This window comes from Coenobita brevimanus, chromosome 46, assembly GCF_032717465.1.
Source record: "Coenobita brevimanus isolate Jiangsu-jjx chromosome 46, ASM3271746v2, whole genome shotgun sequence".
Classification (NCBI taxonomy): domain Eukaryota; kingdom Metazoa; phylum Arthropoda; class Malacostraca; order Decapoda; family Coenobitidae; genus Coenobita; species Coenobita brevimanus.
This window is the reverse complement of record NC_136999.1, coordinates 56,095,691-56,112,721: the sequence shown is the minus strand read 5'-3', so window position 1 is coordinate 56,112,721 and position 17,031 is coordinate 56,095,691. Positions and strand designations below refer to the sequence as shown.

The 17,031-nt window shown below is 44.5% G+C and overlaps 1 protein-coding gene across 1 annotated transcript in view; it reads left to right on the top strand.

The window, feature by feature from the left end:
• LOC145398645 (aminoacylase-1A-like) overlaps nucleotides 1–17,031 on the top strand; it is a 66,312-nt gene that overhangs the window by 8,627 nt on the left and 40,654 nt on the right. The window contains exons 2-3 of the mRNA XM_080271450.1: nucleotides 14,000–14,169; nucleotides 16,595–16,766. Coding sequence (XP_080127576.1) covers nucleotides 14,000–14,169; nucleotides 16,595–16,766 — 342 coding nt within the window. The remainder of the gene's footprint in view (nucleotides 1–13,999; nucleotides 14,170–16,594; nucleotides 16,767–17,031) is intronic.

Below are 17,031 nucleotides of genomic sequence, written 5' to 3'. Positions count from 1 at the left end.
ATTTCTATCTATCTATCTATCTATCTGTCTCTTGCCAGATGCCTTGATCCCGTAAGGGGTGGCCACAAGCAAGTTGCCTCCATGTCACCCAGTCCTCTGCCATTTCACTGCCATGCCCCCAGCTCACACACCCCCTCTCTCATATACCTCTCCACTCCATCCCTCCATCTCATCCTTGGCCTCCCCCTCCCTCCACTTCACTCACATACACTGTCTTTGTTAGGCTCTTGTTCTCCATCTTCTCCACATTGTGAAACCACCTCAGTGTATTTCTCATAATGCTTTCTGTCACATCTACATCCACACCACAATGCTCCTCTGCATCCTCATTAATTTTGTCAGTCTGTCTCTCCATGTAACTCCACGTGCTCCTGGCAGATAATTCGTTTCCACTGCTCCCACTCTTGACTTGTGTCCTTCCAACAAGGTCCAGGCTTCACTTCTATACATTGGAGTTGGTATAACAATACTGTCATGCAACAACTTTTGTACTTCCATGCTCACTTCCCTGCTTCTTATCACTGCTTTCAAAGAACCAGCAACCTTTCTTCCTTGTTGTACCCTTTAAAGCACTTCACCCACCAAACTTCCATTCTTACTCATCACACTACCCAAGTACTTAAATGTTCTTACATTTTCCATTTCCTCCTCATCCATCAGTGTACATCCAGTGACTTCATTTCTCTCAAAGACTGTGACTTTACTCATCCCTACTTTCACTTTTAGATTCTGTTTCTTACACACTCTTCCAGATTCATTCACCAAGCCTTGCAGTTCCCCTTCATCTTCACATAACAAAGTGTCAGCTGCAAACAACAGTACAGGGAGCTTCCAAAGGTTGCCCTCTCTCATTAAAGCCACTCCAACATCCACTAACCTACCATGAATCTCTTTTATAGCCTCATCCATATACAGATTGAACAACCATGGAGACATGACACATCCCTGTTTCAATCCAACATTCAAATTGGAAAATTCACTCAGTTCACTATCCACACACACTGCAGCATTAGCACCCTCATACATACTCTTCATGGCATTCAGCAACTTCCCATTTTCTCCATATATTTATATTTTTTACATTCCTTGTCTATCCACCCTGTCATATGCTTTCTCCAAATCCGTGAAGGCCACATACAACTTCTTTCCCTTCTCTAGAAACTTTTCCACTGAAGACCTAAGAATGAACATCTGATCAACACAGCCTCTTCTGTTCCTAAAACCTCCCTGTTCTTCACCAGCTAATTCCTCCGTTATTTCCCTAAATCAGTCAGTAAGTATCCCACCATATACTTTTCCTATTACACGAAGAAGACAAATGCCTCTGTGATTACCACACACTTCTTTTTGCCCTATGCAAACCACATTCACCCACCTTCCAACCAATACTTACACACACACACACACACACACACACACACACACCGCTCGCTGGTGCAGTGGTAACGCTCTCGCTTGCCATCTGGTAGACGGGAGTTCGCGCCTCGCTCAGGTTGCGAAAAAGTTTCACTGACGAAGTGGGTGGTTACTGTCCCCCTTGAGTAAGGGGACAGGTGTGTGAGTGTGTGAAGGTCACAGCCTTGCCCTTAGATCGGACTATATGAGCTCTCAGCTCCCTTCCGGGAGGGTAAAAGCTGACGATCACGACCATCAAGTGATCCTGACCGACCAGGTGAATTACACACACACACACACACACACACACACAGGAAAAATCTATCTATTTATCTATAGCCCGACGCCCTAATCCCACAAAGGGTGGCTGCAGACAAAACGCCTCCAAGTCGCTCTGTCACCCACCATTTGACTACCCTCCCCCCAACTCACCCCCCCTCCCTCTTATACCTCTCTACTCCATCCCTCCACCTCATCCTCAGTCTACCCCTCCCTCTCCCTCCCTCCACCTCACCTACATACACCCTCTTAGTCGGTCTTTCATTCTCCATTCTCTTCACATGTCCAAACCACCTCAGTGTATTTCTCCTAATCTTCTCAACCACATCCTCATCCACCCCACAACGTTCCTTCACTTCTTCATTTGTCAACCTGTCCCTCCACGTCACTCCACATGCTCCTCTCAAGTAACTCATTTCCATTGCTCTCACTCTTGACTTGTTCCCCTCTTGCAAGGTCCATGCCTCGCTTCCATACGTCAGGGTAGGGATCACAATACTATCATCCAGTGACTTCTTAACTTCCATACTCACCTCTCTATTTCTCATCACTGCTTTCAGTGTACCAACAACCTTCCTTCCCTGCTGTACCCTTTCACGCACTTCATCCCCCAAAATTCCATCCTTACTCATCACACTACCCAAGTACTTGAATGCACTCACATTCTCCATATCCTCACCATCCAACCTCACTGTACATTCTGTGACTTCATTCCACTTAAACACCATAACTTTACTTTTGTTTACATTAACTTTCAGCTTCCTCCTCCTACACACTGTCCCAAATTCATTCACCAAACCTTGCAACTCCCATTCATCTTCACTCAACAATACTGTATCATCAGCAAACAGCAACACTGGAATCTTCCAAATCTCACCCTCATTCATTAGAGCCACCCCCACATCCACTGCCCTACCTTGCACCTCCTTTACAACCCCATCCATGTATATATTAAACAGCCATGGAGACATCACACAACCCTGTTTCAGTCCCACATTGAGATCAAAGAACTCACTCAGCTCACCATCCACTCGCACCGTAGCCCTAGCTCCCTCGTACATACTCCTCACAGCACTCAACAATTTCCCCTCCACTCCATATATTCTTAATATCTGCCACATACCTTGCCTATCTATTCTGTCATAAGCTTTCTCCAAGTACATGAAGGCAGCATACACTTTCCTTCCCTTCTCTAGATACTTCTCCACTAAACATCTTAGAACAAATATCTGATCTACACACCCTTTTCCCTTTCTAAATCCCCCTTGATCTTCTCCAACTAGCTCCTCTGTCATATGCCTAACCCTGTCAATGAGTATTCTACCATATATTGTATCAGTCACACTAAGAAGGCAAATACCACTATGGTTACCACATACTTCTCTCTCCGCTTTTCCTTTGTATAAAGGAGCAATTATACCTGATTTCCAGTCCTCTGGAACCCTTCCCTCTTTCCAAGCCAATCTACACAATTTCCATATCCACTCAACAACAATGTCACCCCCATACCTAAGCATTTCACCACACACTTCATCAATTCCTGGGGCCTTTCACAATTTAATCTTCTTCATTGCTTCCACCACTTCCGCCCTACTGATCTCTTCCTCCCTCCTCTCATCTCTTCTTCTCCCAGCCATTCCCCAACCACTTATACTCGCACTGCTCTCACTCTCTACATTCAACAAATCCTCAAAGTGCTCTTTCCATCTCCTCAATTTCTCTCTCTTCTCCACCAACAATCTATTAATCCTATCTTTCACTCCCCTACTATTTCCCCTTTCACACTGCCTTACTTTCTTTACCTCCATCCAAAACAATTTCTTACTCTCCCTCCATTTCACACTTAGATTCCTCCCAAACTTCTCATCCACTTTCATCTTACTCTCCTTCACCAGTCTCTTAACCTCCCTTCTCCTGCTCACATATACCTCTCTCTTCTCTCTCTCATCTTCTCCCCTACCTCTACTCGCTAACCATTCACTATATGCCTTCTTCTTTTGTTCCACAGCTTGTTTCACCTCATCATTCCACCATGCTGTCCCTTGCACACCCTTGCATCTCCTCCTGACTCCACAAACCGCCTCACACGCTGCGCCTATCTCTTCCGTGAATATCTTACATACGTCTTCCACCCCTTCCATCTGCTCTAGCTCATACCTTCCCAATCATTCTTCCACAATGCTCTTATACTCACTCATTCTCTCACTATCTTGCAATTTCTCCACTCTTCTCATAGGAGCTGTGTCCTCCTGTCTTCCCCTTCGTCTCCTCAACCACTTTCTTTGCAGCTCTACCTTGGCCATCACTAAGTGATGGTCCGAGACTCCATTCCCCCCTCCCTCTCCACACTCTTGCATCCACCACTTGTCTTCTCATTCGTTCATCCACACACACGTAGTCTATCATTGCCTTTCATTCAACAGGTTCACCATCCATCCTCCTCATTACTCTCCATGTATACCGGTGGATCATCTTATGACAAAAGTAGGTGTTGGCTATTGCCAACCCCTTACAAGCACAGATGTCCACCAAAGCACTACCATTCCCATCTACTTCAGCTGGCACACCCCACTGACCAACCACTCCATCCACTTGTACATTCCCAACTTTGCCATTCATGTCTCCAATCAACAGCACTCTCTCGCTCCTCTCAGATTCATACATGCTTCTACTCTCACCCCAAAACTCATCTTTCACTCTTGCCACTCGATCCTGTGTCGGGGCCTACATACATACAATTGCCCACACTTGTATACCTACTTTCATCCTCACCCATACAATCCTTGCACCCACTGTTCCATACTCTCTTATATTCTCCTTCCTCTTCTTGCTTATCATCAGACATACTCCCTCTCTTGCCCTCTCATTCTCATTGACTCCCGCACATATACCTAAACCATATTCCCATTCTCTCACCTTTTCACCTTGCCATTTAGTTTCAGTCAATCCACATATATCCACTTTTGCATCCTCAAGCACCTGAACAATCTCTCTCTCTTTCACAGGATAAAGGAGTGGTTTAATAGAAGGTGTATGATAGCAAAAAAAGAGAGAGACATGGCAAGGAACAATTGGAGAAAGAGAGGTAACAACAGAACAAAGGAAGAATATAAAAGAACTAGAAATGAATACACATGAATACGTAGAGGAAGAAAGTAGTAACCCCTCCAATATCCGGATCAATAGAGCCATCGGTAGGTTCGGATATTGGTTTCGTCCGGATATTGGGCCCCAGCTTATGGACTTGTACTTACGGACCCTAACTCAGAGAAACACCTATACAACTCCCTCCGGACATGCATAGCACCTATTTAACACCCAAATCACACCAATAAGGCACATAAATGACTGAAATAAATGCAAAAGAAACATAAAATGTGGGTTTAGAAGTATGTTCATACATTAATAAACATTCTGGTACTTATGGACTCTAACCGAACCTAACCTAACCGAACCTAACCGAACTCTGAAAAACATATTCCTACTGCACATGCATGAGGTAAGTTTAGTATGGAAAGAAGTACAGTATGACACTTTCTGGTAAGTATAGTATGGAAAAAAATACAATATGAAACATTCTGGTAAATATAGTATGGAAAATAGTACAACATGAAACATTCTGGCTACTTACAGCAAGTCCCTGGCCACCTCGATGAATAACCACCTCCTCTCGGACTCTGACAGTAAGAACAATTTCCTGAAGCACTTGCACTACACTCTTCCTGAAGTCTTGCACTGAACTTAGTCACTAACACACAGAAGTCCGTTCTTTTCACAGTGTTCACTTTAGTCCAAATAATGTTCCAGTTTAATTTAAATGTTGCACATTAACTTTTCCCCAGTTTTTTTAATTTTCCAAAGCCAAAACAAAGAAGGTTAGTTACGTTAAATTTCTTTTCTACTTAGTCTTTTCTCCCAACTTGAAAACCTTAACACAACACACCGTTTTTTTCACTGCACAACACTCAAAATTCCCGTGTGGTCTAGTGGAGAAGTTCTTGCTGTTTATTCACTGTCAGAGCCCGAGAGTATCACTGGCAGGCGTCCAAGGGGTGCATCGGTGGGTCGTGGTGATGGCGTACCGACTACAGAAGACTCTGAAGACAGCCGCAAACTCACGTCGAGCGGTGACTCCACTGTAGCTGATGTGCTGGGCTGTGGCTCGGAGCATGAGGGCCTGTCTTGGGGAGGCAACGGAGTGGAACCAGGGCTTGGCACAGCGGGGGTCACGGGCCTGAAAAAACTGTCAATCGTTGACTGACGCAAGGACCGACGATTCTGGCGATTGATGATGCGCTGCCGGAAAGCACGCACTTCCTCCACGAGTCCCAAGGGCCCCATCTCCCTGTCGCAGTCCGGGTGTTCCAGGTAGTCTAGGACGAACTCTAGATGTTCCCGGAGTGCGCTCAGCTTGGGGATGGCTGGAGTAGTGTCCTGCTGAGCGGAGTCTGCATCATCATCGCCTTAGTCGTCGGAATCTTCAAGTTCGGGACTGACACCAGCAACCGAAGACGCGATCTCGATATCAGACAACGTCTGATACCCAGAATCGCCCTCGTCGTCGTCCAACCACTCACGAACATCGTCCACATCAACATCGTCGCCGTGCGTACGTAGCCGTGCATGGAAGTCATCCACGTCAAACCCTAGGAAATCGTACTCCACATCTGTTCCGAGAAGCAGACGAGACCAACCATTTTCAAGAGTTTTCACAGGGACTTCCTTCCATGCACTAGCCCAGTTGTACAGCGCAGACTTGATGTTGTAGCGGTGAAGGTTTTCCAAAGTCCGCTTGCCTCGAGTGCCACGTCCTTCCCTGCGCTCGTCCTCGTCCTCGAGAACAACCATCACCTCGTCCAGGAACTTCCGACGGTACAGGCGCTTTGTTGCCACGACCACTCCTTGGTCCATTGGTTGAATGAGAGCAGTCGTATTAGGTGGCAGAAACATGCACCTAATACGGCCATTTTCAGCAACCAAGTCCTTGTCGCACGGGTGGGCAGGTGCATTGTCGAGGAGAAGGAGAGACTTTACCTGGTCGCGAGGAATTCCCAGTGTCTTCGTCTGGTAATGTATGACCTCCTTGACGAAGTGATGGTGAAACCAGTCTTTGAAAATCACAGCTGTGAACCATGCTTTCAAAGAATGGTACCATACGACAGGAAGGACATCCATCACCCCACGAAGGCACCGAGGCTGCTTTGCACGGCCAACAATAACGGGCTTAAGCCGGTGCATGCCGTTAGCATTGGCACAACACAAAGCAGATATCCGTTCCTTAGAAAGCTTGCGGCCAGGTACACGCTTCTCCATCTCATCGGCCAGAGTGTTCGTTGGCACCGAGCGATAGAATAGGCCAGTTTCGTCAGCGTTATAGACTTGACCGAGAGTGAGGCCCTCCCTGTCGATCAAGCCTTTCACCTTGTGCCGAAACTCATCCACTCCATCCTCGTTAGCGTCCAATGCTTCGCCATGTGCTTTACGGTTAGTAAGGCCATGTCGTAACTTGAACGCGAAGAGTCAACCCTCGGATGCCTTGAAGTCAAGGGCGTCGTGAAGCCTTGCAAACTTCTCAGCAGCAGCCTTCAGCTCCGTTCCACGTACCATCACACCAGCTGCACGTTGCTGTCGATACCAAATCAACGTGGAGCGGTCGATCTCTGCATACTTGGGGGTAAACATAACCTTCCTCTCCACGTTGCGTTTGCTTCTCGACGAGAAGTCAGCCGTGTACTGCATGAGCTTGTCTCGGGAACGCTTGATATCGAACAAAGTCGACCGGGCCAGGTTGAACTCGCGGAGAATGCGTGAGGAAGACCAACCCACATCAACCTTCTCCAGTATCTCCCGTTTCTTCTCCAGAGTCAACACCACTCTCTTCCTTTTCTCAGGAGGCGGGGCCATCATCACACACACTAAGAGTAGGGCAGAGAGCAGCAGGAGGCCTTGCAGCAAGTACGGCACCACCACAAAAGCGAGCACGTGGGCAGCCATGGCGAACAGCGTAAGTCTTGTCGTGGTGAGAGACAGGCGGGAAGTGGGGAGGATGCAGCGGCGCTCTATCGGACGTCGGAGGAATGACGAACCAAAACAATGCTCTCACGCGGCGCGCGTGGCAAGTTCATATTACGGACGGCAAAAAATCGATTTTTTTTCCCGTTTTTTTGGATTTTCGGACCATTTTGGGAATGTTTGATCCCAGGACAATAAGGTCCGGGTAGTGGGGATGTTCAGTTATTGGGCGTCCGGATATTAGAGTGATTACTGTAATATGATAGGCCTGAGGGAGGAGAACAGGATATGGTCCTTCCTAAGCTTGGGAAAGGGAGGGAGAAGAGTTTTCCTTGGAACAGGAAAACCCTGTAAGAGTCATCTGGCATTGTATATGTTGGATTGAAGAGAGCTTTGTGAAAGAGTGAGGGCAGGTGGCACCTGAGGAACTTGATTGGCTGATTACAGGTTTGCCACATCACAGGGCCCTTGGGCAAGGTGAAGGTCAAACTTGTGAAAGCCAAAAATGACCCCTCTGGTGGAGGGGAAGAGGTGCAATCCACAACCCCCTGCTGGAGACAAGCAAACTCAGTGAGTGAGGTAGGGATTTCCAGGTGGGACTGGAAGAACATGGTGAGGAAATTAGCTTTATTCAGAAGGGTGACAAGAGCAGCTACATCCCATATCAAGGAACGGAAGGATGAGGCAGAAAACTCACCCCTGGAATGGATATCTTCGAGGTCTGGGAGGTAGAGCTGGAGAAGAGACAAAGAGGACAAAAATATCAAACAGGCAGAGCATGTTGCAATCTGGAGGGTGTGCTTGCAGTGTGTCAGTGATGGGCCCTGATGAGTAGATAGCAATGATGCTGCTAGACATTCTATGCAGAATGCCTGGCCCTAACTACTCTTATGCAGTCACTGAACCACCACGGGACAATTGGGCAGGTCACACTGTCCCTCACATGAGCTGAAAAAGTCACTAACTGCAACGAGGGAGGATGAGAGGACATCTGCCTGACCATCTGTAGCACTGCCATCTGGCTGGGAGGATCACCATGAACTTTGCAAAAGGTAAACCATCAATCCCTGGCAAGCTGCCAATAGGGACATGAAGTGTGAGAGGCTGAAGGGGAGAGACCATGGGCATCATTGACAAAGAAGAGTGATCACTCCCAAACCATGACCCAGTCAAAATGACACTCCCGAAAGAGATGGTTTCCCAGGCACAGGTTGAGAGTGGAGGGATGATCAGTGTTAAGAATTAAATTAGTGTACAAGCCAACAGGGGTACAGTAAGCTAAAATGCACATTTTAGGAAGAAGTGACAGACCTATCTACTTGACCCATTTATGATACCACAAGAAACTTGAGGATCCTTATGAAGATGATGAGCATTAAGTCTCCAGTGAGGAAGCAGAAAAGCTGCAGCTTGTCCTGGTTGTAGAGGTGTTCCTCTAAGGTCACATGACACCAAGGGTTGTAATGCACCACCATCATGACTCAACATGCAGAAAGGCAAAGGCAAAGTCAGTGGAGTTCATGACAGTCTGGTGAGGGTGAAAATGATAAAGCTCCAAACAAATTATTTCATCCTGCACCAAGATCACCAGACCACCACCAATGTCCTGATGGCCTGCATGAAAAATGTGATATCCCAAGGACACATAGAGCTCAGAAGAGCCAGGTCTTGCAAAGACCAGCATTTTTTTTTTTTTGATCCTGTGTTGCCTCATAAGAAGTGTAGAAGTCCAGGGCTAGGTAAGGTTGTCCTGACATTTAAGATGAGAGTGACCAGCCTCACTCATCCTTGAGTGGCATTGCATGAGCAGTGAACCCCAACCATCCCTTGGATATAAACCTACACAGGCTCAATCTGGCTGGAGTGCCTTAATTACTCCCTGAACCACGAGGTGCTATAGCTTGGTTGTGTGGTTACCACCCAGTGTAGTAAGTGGTTTTCTGGTGAATAAGAAGCCATTTGGCATGTCACTCAGTGTAAAGTCACCCATTGACAGAAGGAAGAGAAAAGAAAGAAGGAAAGAAAGACGGAGGAGGAAGGCAGGAAGGAACAAACCCAGGAAAATGGTTCACATCTACCAACTTATAACTCCAGTGTCTTATTCAGCACAGAGTGAGCATCCCAGCATATAAATCAACAGAGAGGGTGATGGCCATTTTCATGCAGACAGGAGAGGGGTCAAGTTTGGCAAAAAGGCAAAGGTAAATATCAGGAAACAACAAATCAGTCTGATGGAGAATAAGGCAGTAGTGAGAGGACCATGGAGAGAGTTGGACATAGGGACCATAGTGAGCCCACTGGATACCACCAGCAAAACAAGATTAGGGGATGGTAGTAAATCCTGGGAAGTAGGATTGGTATCCTAACCAGAGGAAGGGACCAAAGGGGAGGACTCTGAGTAGGCAATGCCAGCATGTCACATGTGAAAGGAAATAGCCAAGCTTGCGTCACTAGGGTTAGGACTGTTTACATTCCAAGATTCATTGCTTAAAAGCAGCCTGAATGTACCCCAAGCTTTTTGGTATCCTTTATTGTGGAGTAGGTCTGACTACTACTGTGGCCAGACTGTAGCACCAGTCGAGCAGGGCAGTACTGCCAAGGTGGATGGAAAGCTGATGACAGGTAGAGCTGGAGCTCCTGTTTCATCAGCCCTTAGAAACAGTTCCTGACCATCCTCCTTTGCTGAACTTTTTCAATGTTTCAGTAACACAGAGAGTAGGCCAGCATGCTCTCCAATACAAGTTTGTCTATCTGTCAGCACCAAACTACATGCACTGTACACACTACACTTCCTTTTCAAAATTAAAAAAGAAAAATGGCTTTAGTAAATCAGGCCTCAGAGTCCCTGGGGGGTGACCATAAATGCCCCCACCATCCGTCCCCTCTCGCGGTGATGAGTCAAAGAGATGCCTGAAACCACTGTCTGACTCACTTCTTCATTTCTGCAACATTCGTGGCCTTTCCTCTAACTTTCTCTCTGTCGAACACCACCTCTCCTCCCCTAAACCTCACCTTCTCTTCTTGTCAGAGACTCAGCTGTCTGAGGCAACTGACAGCAAACCCTTATCTGTTTCTTCCTACTTTCTCTATACTTATTTCAAAGCCAAAGGTGGCTGTTGTGTGTATGTACGCAATGATTTATCTTGCTCTCGCATTCCTGAACTTGATTCTTCACAACTCTCTACTCACTGTCTTCAGTTTTCTTGTCATTCTCTGACTAAATATATCTGCACCATTTACTTATTCCCTAATTCTACTGACTGTCAAAAATTCTTCGACTATCTTCTACGATGGAACACATTCTATCCATTTCTCCTTTCTCTGAAATCTCCATTCTAGGTGATTTCAATGTTCACCACCACCTTTGGCTCTCCTCTCCTTTCCCAGATCCATCTGGTGAACAAGCCTACATCTTTTCTGTCCTTAATGACCTAGAGCAGCTTGTACAGCACCCTACCTGTATTCCTGACTGCCTTGGAGAGAGCTCCAACATACTTGACCTCTTCCTTACAACTAATCCTTCTGCATACACTGTTAATCTTTTCTCTCCATTGGGCTCCCCAGTCACAACCTTATTACCTTGACCTGTCCAGTTGCTCTGGTACGGCCTGTGGACCCTCCAAAGAAACGTTGACTGTGGCACTTTGGAGCTGCGGATTGGGAGGCCCTCAGGCAGTACTTCTTTGATTTTCCTTGGAATGATTATTGCTTTCATGGCCAGGCACCATCTGAATGTGGATTGCGTATTACGGAGGTTATTCTCTTGGGCATGGAAGCATACATTCCCTTCTCATATCCTTTGACTAATGCAAGAAAACCTTGGTTGAATCACACTTGTTCTAATGCTGTCCGCAACAAGGAGAGGGCCTATAAAAAGTACCAGAGCCAACCCACCCCTGAATCACATCTTGTTTATGTTTCTGCCCAGAATCGTGCTAAGTCTGTTCTTCGCTATGCTAGATATAATTGCATCCGTACTAAATGCTCTCAATTCTCCAACTTGAATTCTTCCTGCTCCTTCTGGCACCTTGCCAAAAACCTTTCTGACAAGCTTACCTCATCATCCTTTCCTCCTCTTTTCTATTCTGATGGATCTGTAGCTATTTCTTCTACTGATAAAGCAGATCTCTTCACTCAGACTTTCTCCTCCAATTCCATCTTAGACGATTCCAGTGCTGTTCCTCCATCACTTCCCTCCTCTGATTTCCTCATGGCTGACATTAAAATTTCTTCAGCTGATGTATTTTCTGCCATCACTGGCCTTAATACTAACAAGGCATATGGGCCTGATGGAGTCCTATTGTCCTCAAGAACTGTGCTTCTGTGCTTACACCCTGCCTAGATAAACTCTTTTGCATTTGTCTGTTAACTTGTTCCTTTCCTTCTTGCTGGAAGTTTGCTCTCATTCAGCCAGTCCCAAAGAAGGGTGACCATTCCCAGCCATCTAACTATTGTCTAGTTGCTTTAACATCATGTCTCTCAAAGGTTTTCAAGTTAATTCTTAACAGAAGAATTTTAAAGCATCTTTCCTATCACAACCTACCTTCTGATCGTCAGTATGGGTTCCATCATGACTCTCCACTGGCGATCTTCTCACCTACCTTTCGACTCCTGGTCATCCTCTTTTCGGGACTTTGGCAAAAGCTTTGCCATTGCACTTGACATCTCAAAGGCTATTGTTCAAATCTGGCATAAATCTTTAATTTCCAAACTGCCCTCTTATTGTTTCTATCCTTCTATCTGTGCCTTCTATCCTTAGCTTCCTTTCTGGTCGTTCTGTGGCTGCTGTTGTAGACGGCCATCGTTCTTCTCCTAGATCTATCAACAGTGGTGTTCCTCAGGGCTCTGTCCTATCACCAACTCCCTTCCTTTTATTCATCAATGACCTTCTAAGCTGTACATCTAACCCTATCCACTCATACACTGATGATTCCACTCTTCACCTTTCCATTCGGTTCCTACAACATCCGTTGCAGCAGTTACTTCAACAGACAAGGGATGAGGCTATGGCACACCTAATGTCTGACTTGGCTCATATCTCTGACTGGGGTAAAAATAATCTTGTTGTTTTTAATGCATCAAAAACTCAGTTTTTACACCTATCAATCAGACACAGTCTTCCACAGGAGTACCCACTAATGTTTAATAATATCCAGCTGAATCCTGCATCATCCTTGAACATGCTTGGGGTTTCATTCACTCGGGCCTTATCTTGGATAGATCATATTGCATCTCTTGTAAAATCTGCTTCCAAGAGATTAGGTGTGCTAAGTCGACTCCGTACCTTTTTTACCCCTGCACAGTTGTTGACTTTATATGCGGGTTTTACACGTCCCTGTTTAGAGTACAGCTCTCATATGTGGGGAGGCTCCCCACACAGCTCTTCTCAATAGGGTGGAGTCAAAGACTTTTCGTCTCATCAACTCTCCTCCTCTTACTGGCTCCCTTCAATCTCTGTCTCTTCGTCACACTGTTGCATCTTTATCTCTTTTCTATCGCTACTTCAATGGTCACTGCTCCTCTGAACTGTCTGCTTGCATGCCTCCACCTCTATGACGGGTGCTACGCACCCGTCTAGCAACAAACTCTCATCCCTTTTCTGTCCAGCTCTCTAATGCAAGAGTTAACTGTTACTCCCAGTCTTTCATTTATGCAACAGGTCAACTGTGGAACTGTCTCCCTCTGTCTGTATTTCCTACTTCCTATGATCTCCAGTCTTTCAAACAGTGTGTCCAGGCATCTGGAAATGAACGGATCCTTATTTGTCTTTTTTTTTTTTTTTTTTTTTTTTTTTTTTTAAGGAATGGTTTGAGGGCTCTTGGTCTTTGTTTCTTTTTCTGTTGCATTAAAAAAAAAAAAAAGTGCTCCATCACCGCTAAATTGAGCCAGTACTTTACACATGCAGGATTTTGACAGTTTGGGAAAGGAAACACAGTAAGTTTTATCTGATCAGTAACATGGAACCTGATCATTGCAGCTTCATTGATTACTGGGTTGCAGAAGCTGCTTCAAAAGAAATAGTGTGATTCAGGGAGGGTTAGTTTTTTTTTTTTTTTTTTTTTTTTTTTTTTTTTTTTTTTTTATGGTGCAGTGGGATCTGTTTTGTGTTGCGTTTTAAGGTGCAGACATACATGTCCAAAACATGTGATTACCAAAGGGGAAAACAGAGCTTAAAGTTCTGTCTAAGGTTCGGATTCTGTTAGTGCAGCAGCACTGACCCATTGCTTTGTTTTGTCTTGTCAGTCACATGTTTTGAATAATTGTTGCAGTGCTGCTACTCTTACATTAATTTCATTTTATTGTACCCTGGCAGCCTCATCAACCAAGTTCCTACAAGATCAAGCAAAGGATGTTGGAGCAGAGTTCCTGGTGGTGGAGTGTATGCCAGGGAAGCCAGCAGTGATAATGACATTGCCTGGAGAAGACCCCTGCCTCCCATCCCTCCTTCTCAACTCCCACACTGATGTTGTACCAGTCTTTCCGGTCAGACCTCACCCTTTTGTCCTCGTCCATATACAGTACCAGACATGGGGTAATAGTAATATGTAATAGTAATAGTAATAGACTATTACAGGGTTTTCAAAGTACTGTAATAGTAATAGTAATATTAATAGATCACAAGTTCGTAATAGTAATTGTAATAGTAATAGAAGGCAAAGTAATAGATAATTGTATATTACTTTCCCATTACAGACACTTCTTTAATACCGTTTATCATAATCAATAAAAACAGCCTTCTCACCTTGGTTACCTGTTGGCTGCTCTCCAAGCTGCAGGTACACCACAGGAGACCGTGCAGAATGAAGAGTGGTCAACAGGCCATCAGGTGATCTAGACACACTTGTGCATTCAGTGGAGCAGCCTCCCAACTATAATGAAAATAAAAACCATTTTCAGTTTAATTAATACCATTATCGTAAATATATTAATAGTAATAGTAATACTAATAGATGACCAAGTAATAGTAATAGTAATAGATGACCACTAAAGTAATTATAATAGAAATATAATAGAGAGCAATTGAAATTAATAGTAATAGTAATAGAAACCCAGTAATAGACCCCATGTCTATAGAGTACTGTAGTTTGTGCACCTAATTATCATAATTTAGCGGGTGGTGAAGTGGGCAATGAGAAAGCTTGGGATTGAGGAGTGGCTGGTTAGAGTAATTATGTCAGTGTACAAGGGTTCTTGCACCCAGGTGAGAGTGAATGGAGATCTGAGTGACAAGTTTCTCTAGAATGAGGCATGCATCAGGAGTCAGTCTTAATCACCTTATTGTTTATCATGGCACTTGAAGCTCTGTGACCCTTGAACTGGACTACCATGGGAGATGTTGTATGCTAATAACTTGATTGCAGAGATTGAGAGGGAGACAGAGAATAGATTTAAGAAATGGAGATGGAATGGGATACCAGGGTTTGAGAGTAAATGTGGACAGAACAAAAGTGATGATATCAAGGGCTGGTGGCAGCACTGTCAAAGCAGAAGGAATGTGGCCATGTGCAGTTTACTACAAGGGTGTGGAAAGTATTTCCATCTTGTGCAGTGTTTATGACAAGTGAATGCAAAAGAGATACAGTGGTATTAGCGGTAGGCTGCAAAATAATGCTGATTTTGTGTGTGGTGTGTATTGGAGAGCATGTAAAGATTCAGAGACGAGAAAGGATTGATTTTGCCAGAGAGTCTCCTCAATGTGTTGAGTTTTATTATTTGGGGGACATGTTAAGTGGGAGTAGGTAAGGAGTAGTTGGAAGAAGTTCAGGTAGCTGTTGCCACTCCTGACATTGAGAGGGCTCTCCCTCCACCTAAAAGGTCCTTGTATGCAGCATGTCATAGGAATATAATGCTGTACAGTAGTGAGAGCTGGGGAGCAAAGAAGGATTTTCTTAGGCTCAAACATACAGAGATGATGATTAAACAGATGTGTATTGTGTCCTTGAAAGAGAGATCTGGGGGGTTAGGACTGCACTTGAAGAACTGAGAGGAAGGTTGGAATTTCAGTGTATTAGTTTTCTGATGAGAAAGGATATATTGATATGGTCTGGGCTTGTGAAGAGGATGGAAGATGCCTGCCGGGTGTGGAGGATGAGAGGTTTGAACGTTAAGGATAGGGTTACGAGAGGCAGACCGAAAAAGACTTGAGATACAGTCATAGTGTGTGACCTCTGGGATAAGGGACTGAACATTGAGGTTGCCAGAGATTGAGCAGTATGGGAAGCTGCCATTAGTTTACCAAGACTGATACATGAAAGCATTATTGGAACCTTTATAATTAAACAAAGCAAAATTAATTTCCCATAGCTCAGTAGAGGCAGTCATCATAAGTCATGGATGTGTTTTGAAATGTCACAGCTTTTTACATACAAATAATACCAATAATGTAAACCAGAATAAACTGGCATATCAGCTTTACAGGTAGCAATGGAGCTGTAATATGCAGTGTTTCTTAATTTACTGTGAATTACTAGCTATAATGAATGTCAAGAAGGGCAGCATAACATGTACATACTGTACCAGAGTGAGACAAAACTGTACTGGTATCATATTAAAGTTCATCCTCACCATTCTAGGTTGAGAAAGAGTAGTTTTAAGCAAAGTTTTAATGGACTGAATATAGTGTGTCCATTAATTTACTGTCAGTTATCATTATCTTTTTTTTTTCTTTCTTTTAAGGACAGAGGTAGGATTAAGAAAACAAGAAAAGAGAATGTCTAAATTACATCTTCAAAATTTTTACTTAAATGATTATGAGTGTTTTAGTGTGAGTATGCAAGTGGTTTTGATATGAAGGTGGACCCAGGACACCTTGCAAAATGTAGGTAGTGTTGTGTAAAATGAACTACCAGGAGTTATTCTTGATTTATTGAACTGTATGATGGTATTCACTGGTTGCATATTATTACAGGAGCACTGGAAGTATGATCCTTTTAGTGCACATAAAGATGAGAATGGTGATATATATGGGCGGGGAACACAGGACATGAAAAGTGTTGGTATACAGTATCTAGAAGCTATCAAGCGACTCAAGAAGGATGGTCACAAGTTCCTTCGCACTGTCCACTTAACATTTGTCCCAGGTTGGTTATCATATCTATACAGTATGTATATACCCCCCCCCCACACACACACACACACACACACACACACCAGTGTCTCTAACCAGCATGGTCGCAAAATTGTGTGAGAGAATCCTGAAAGACAGATGGATAAAATATCTGGAAGAGATGAATATTTTGGCTGAATGTCAGTTTGGATTCAGAAGTGGAAGGTCATGTGTTTCTAACTTGTTGAGCTTTTACTCAAGAGCGATTGATGTGGTACAGGAGAGAGATGGTTGGGTGG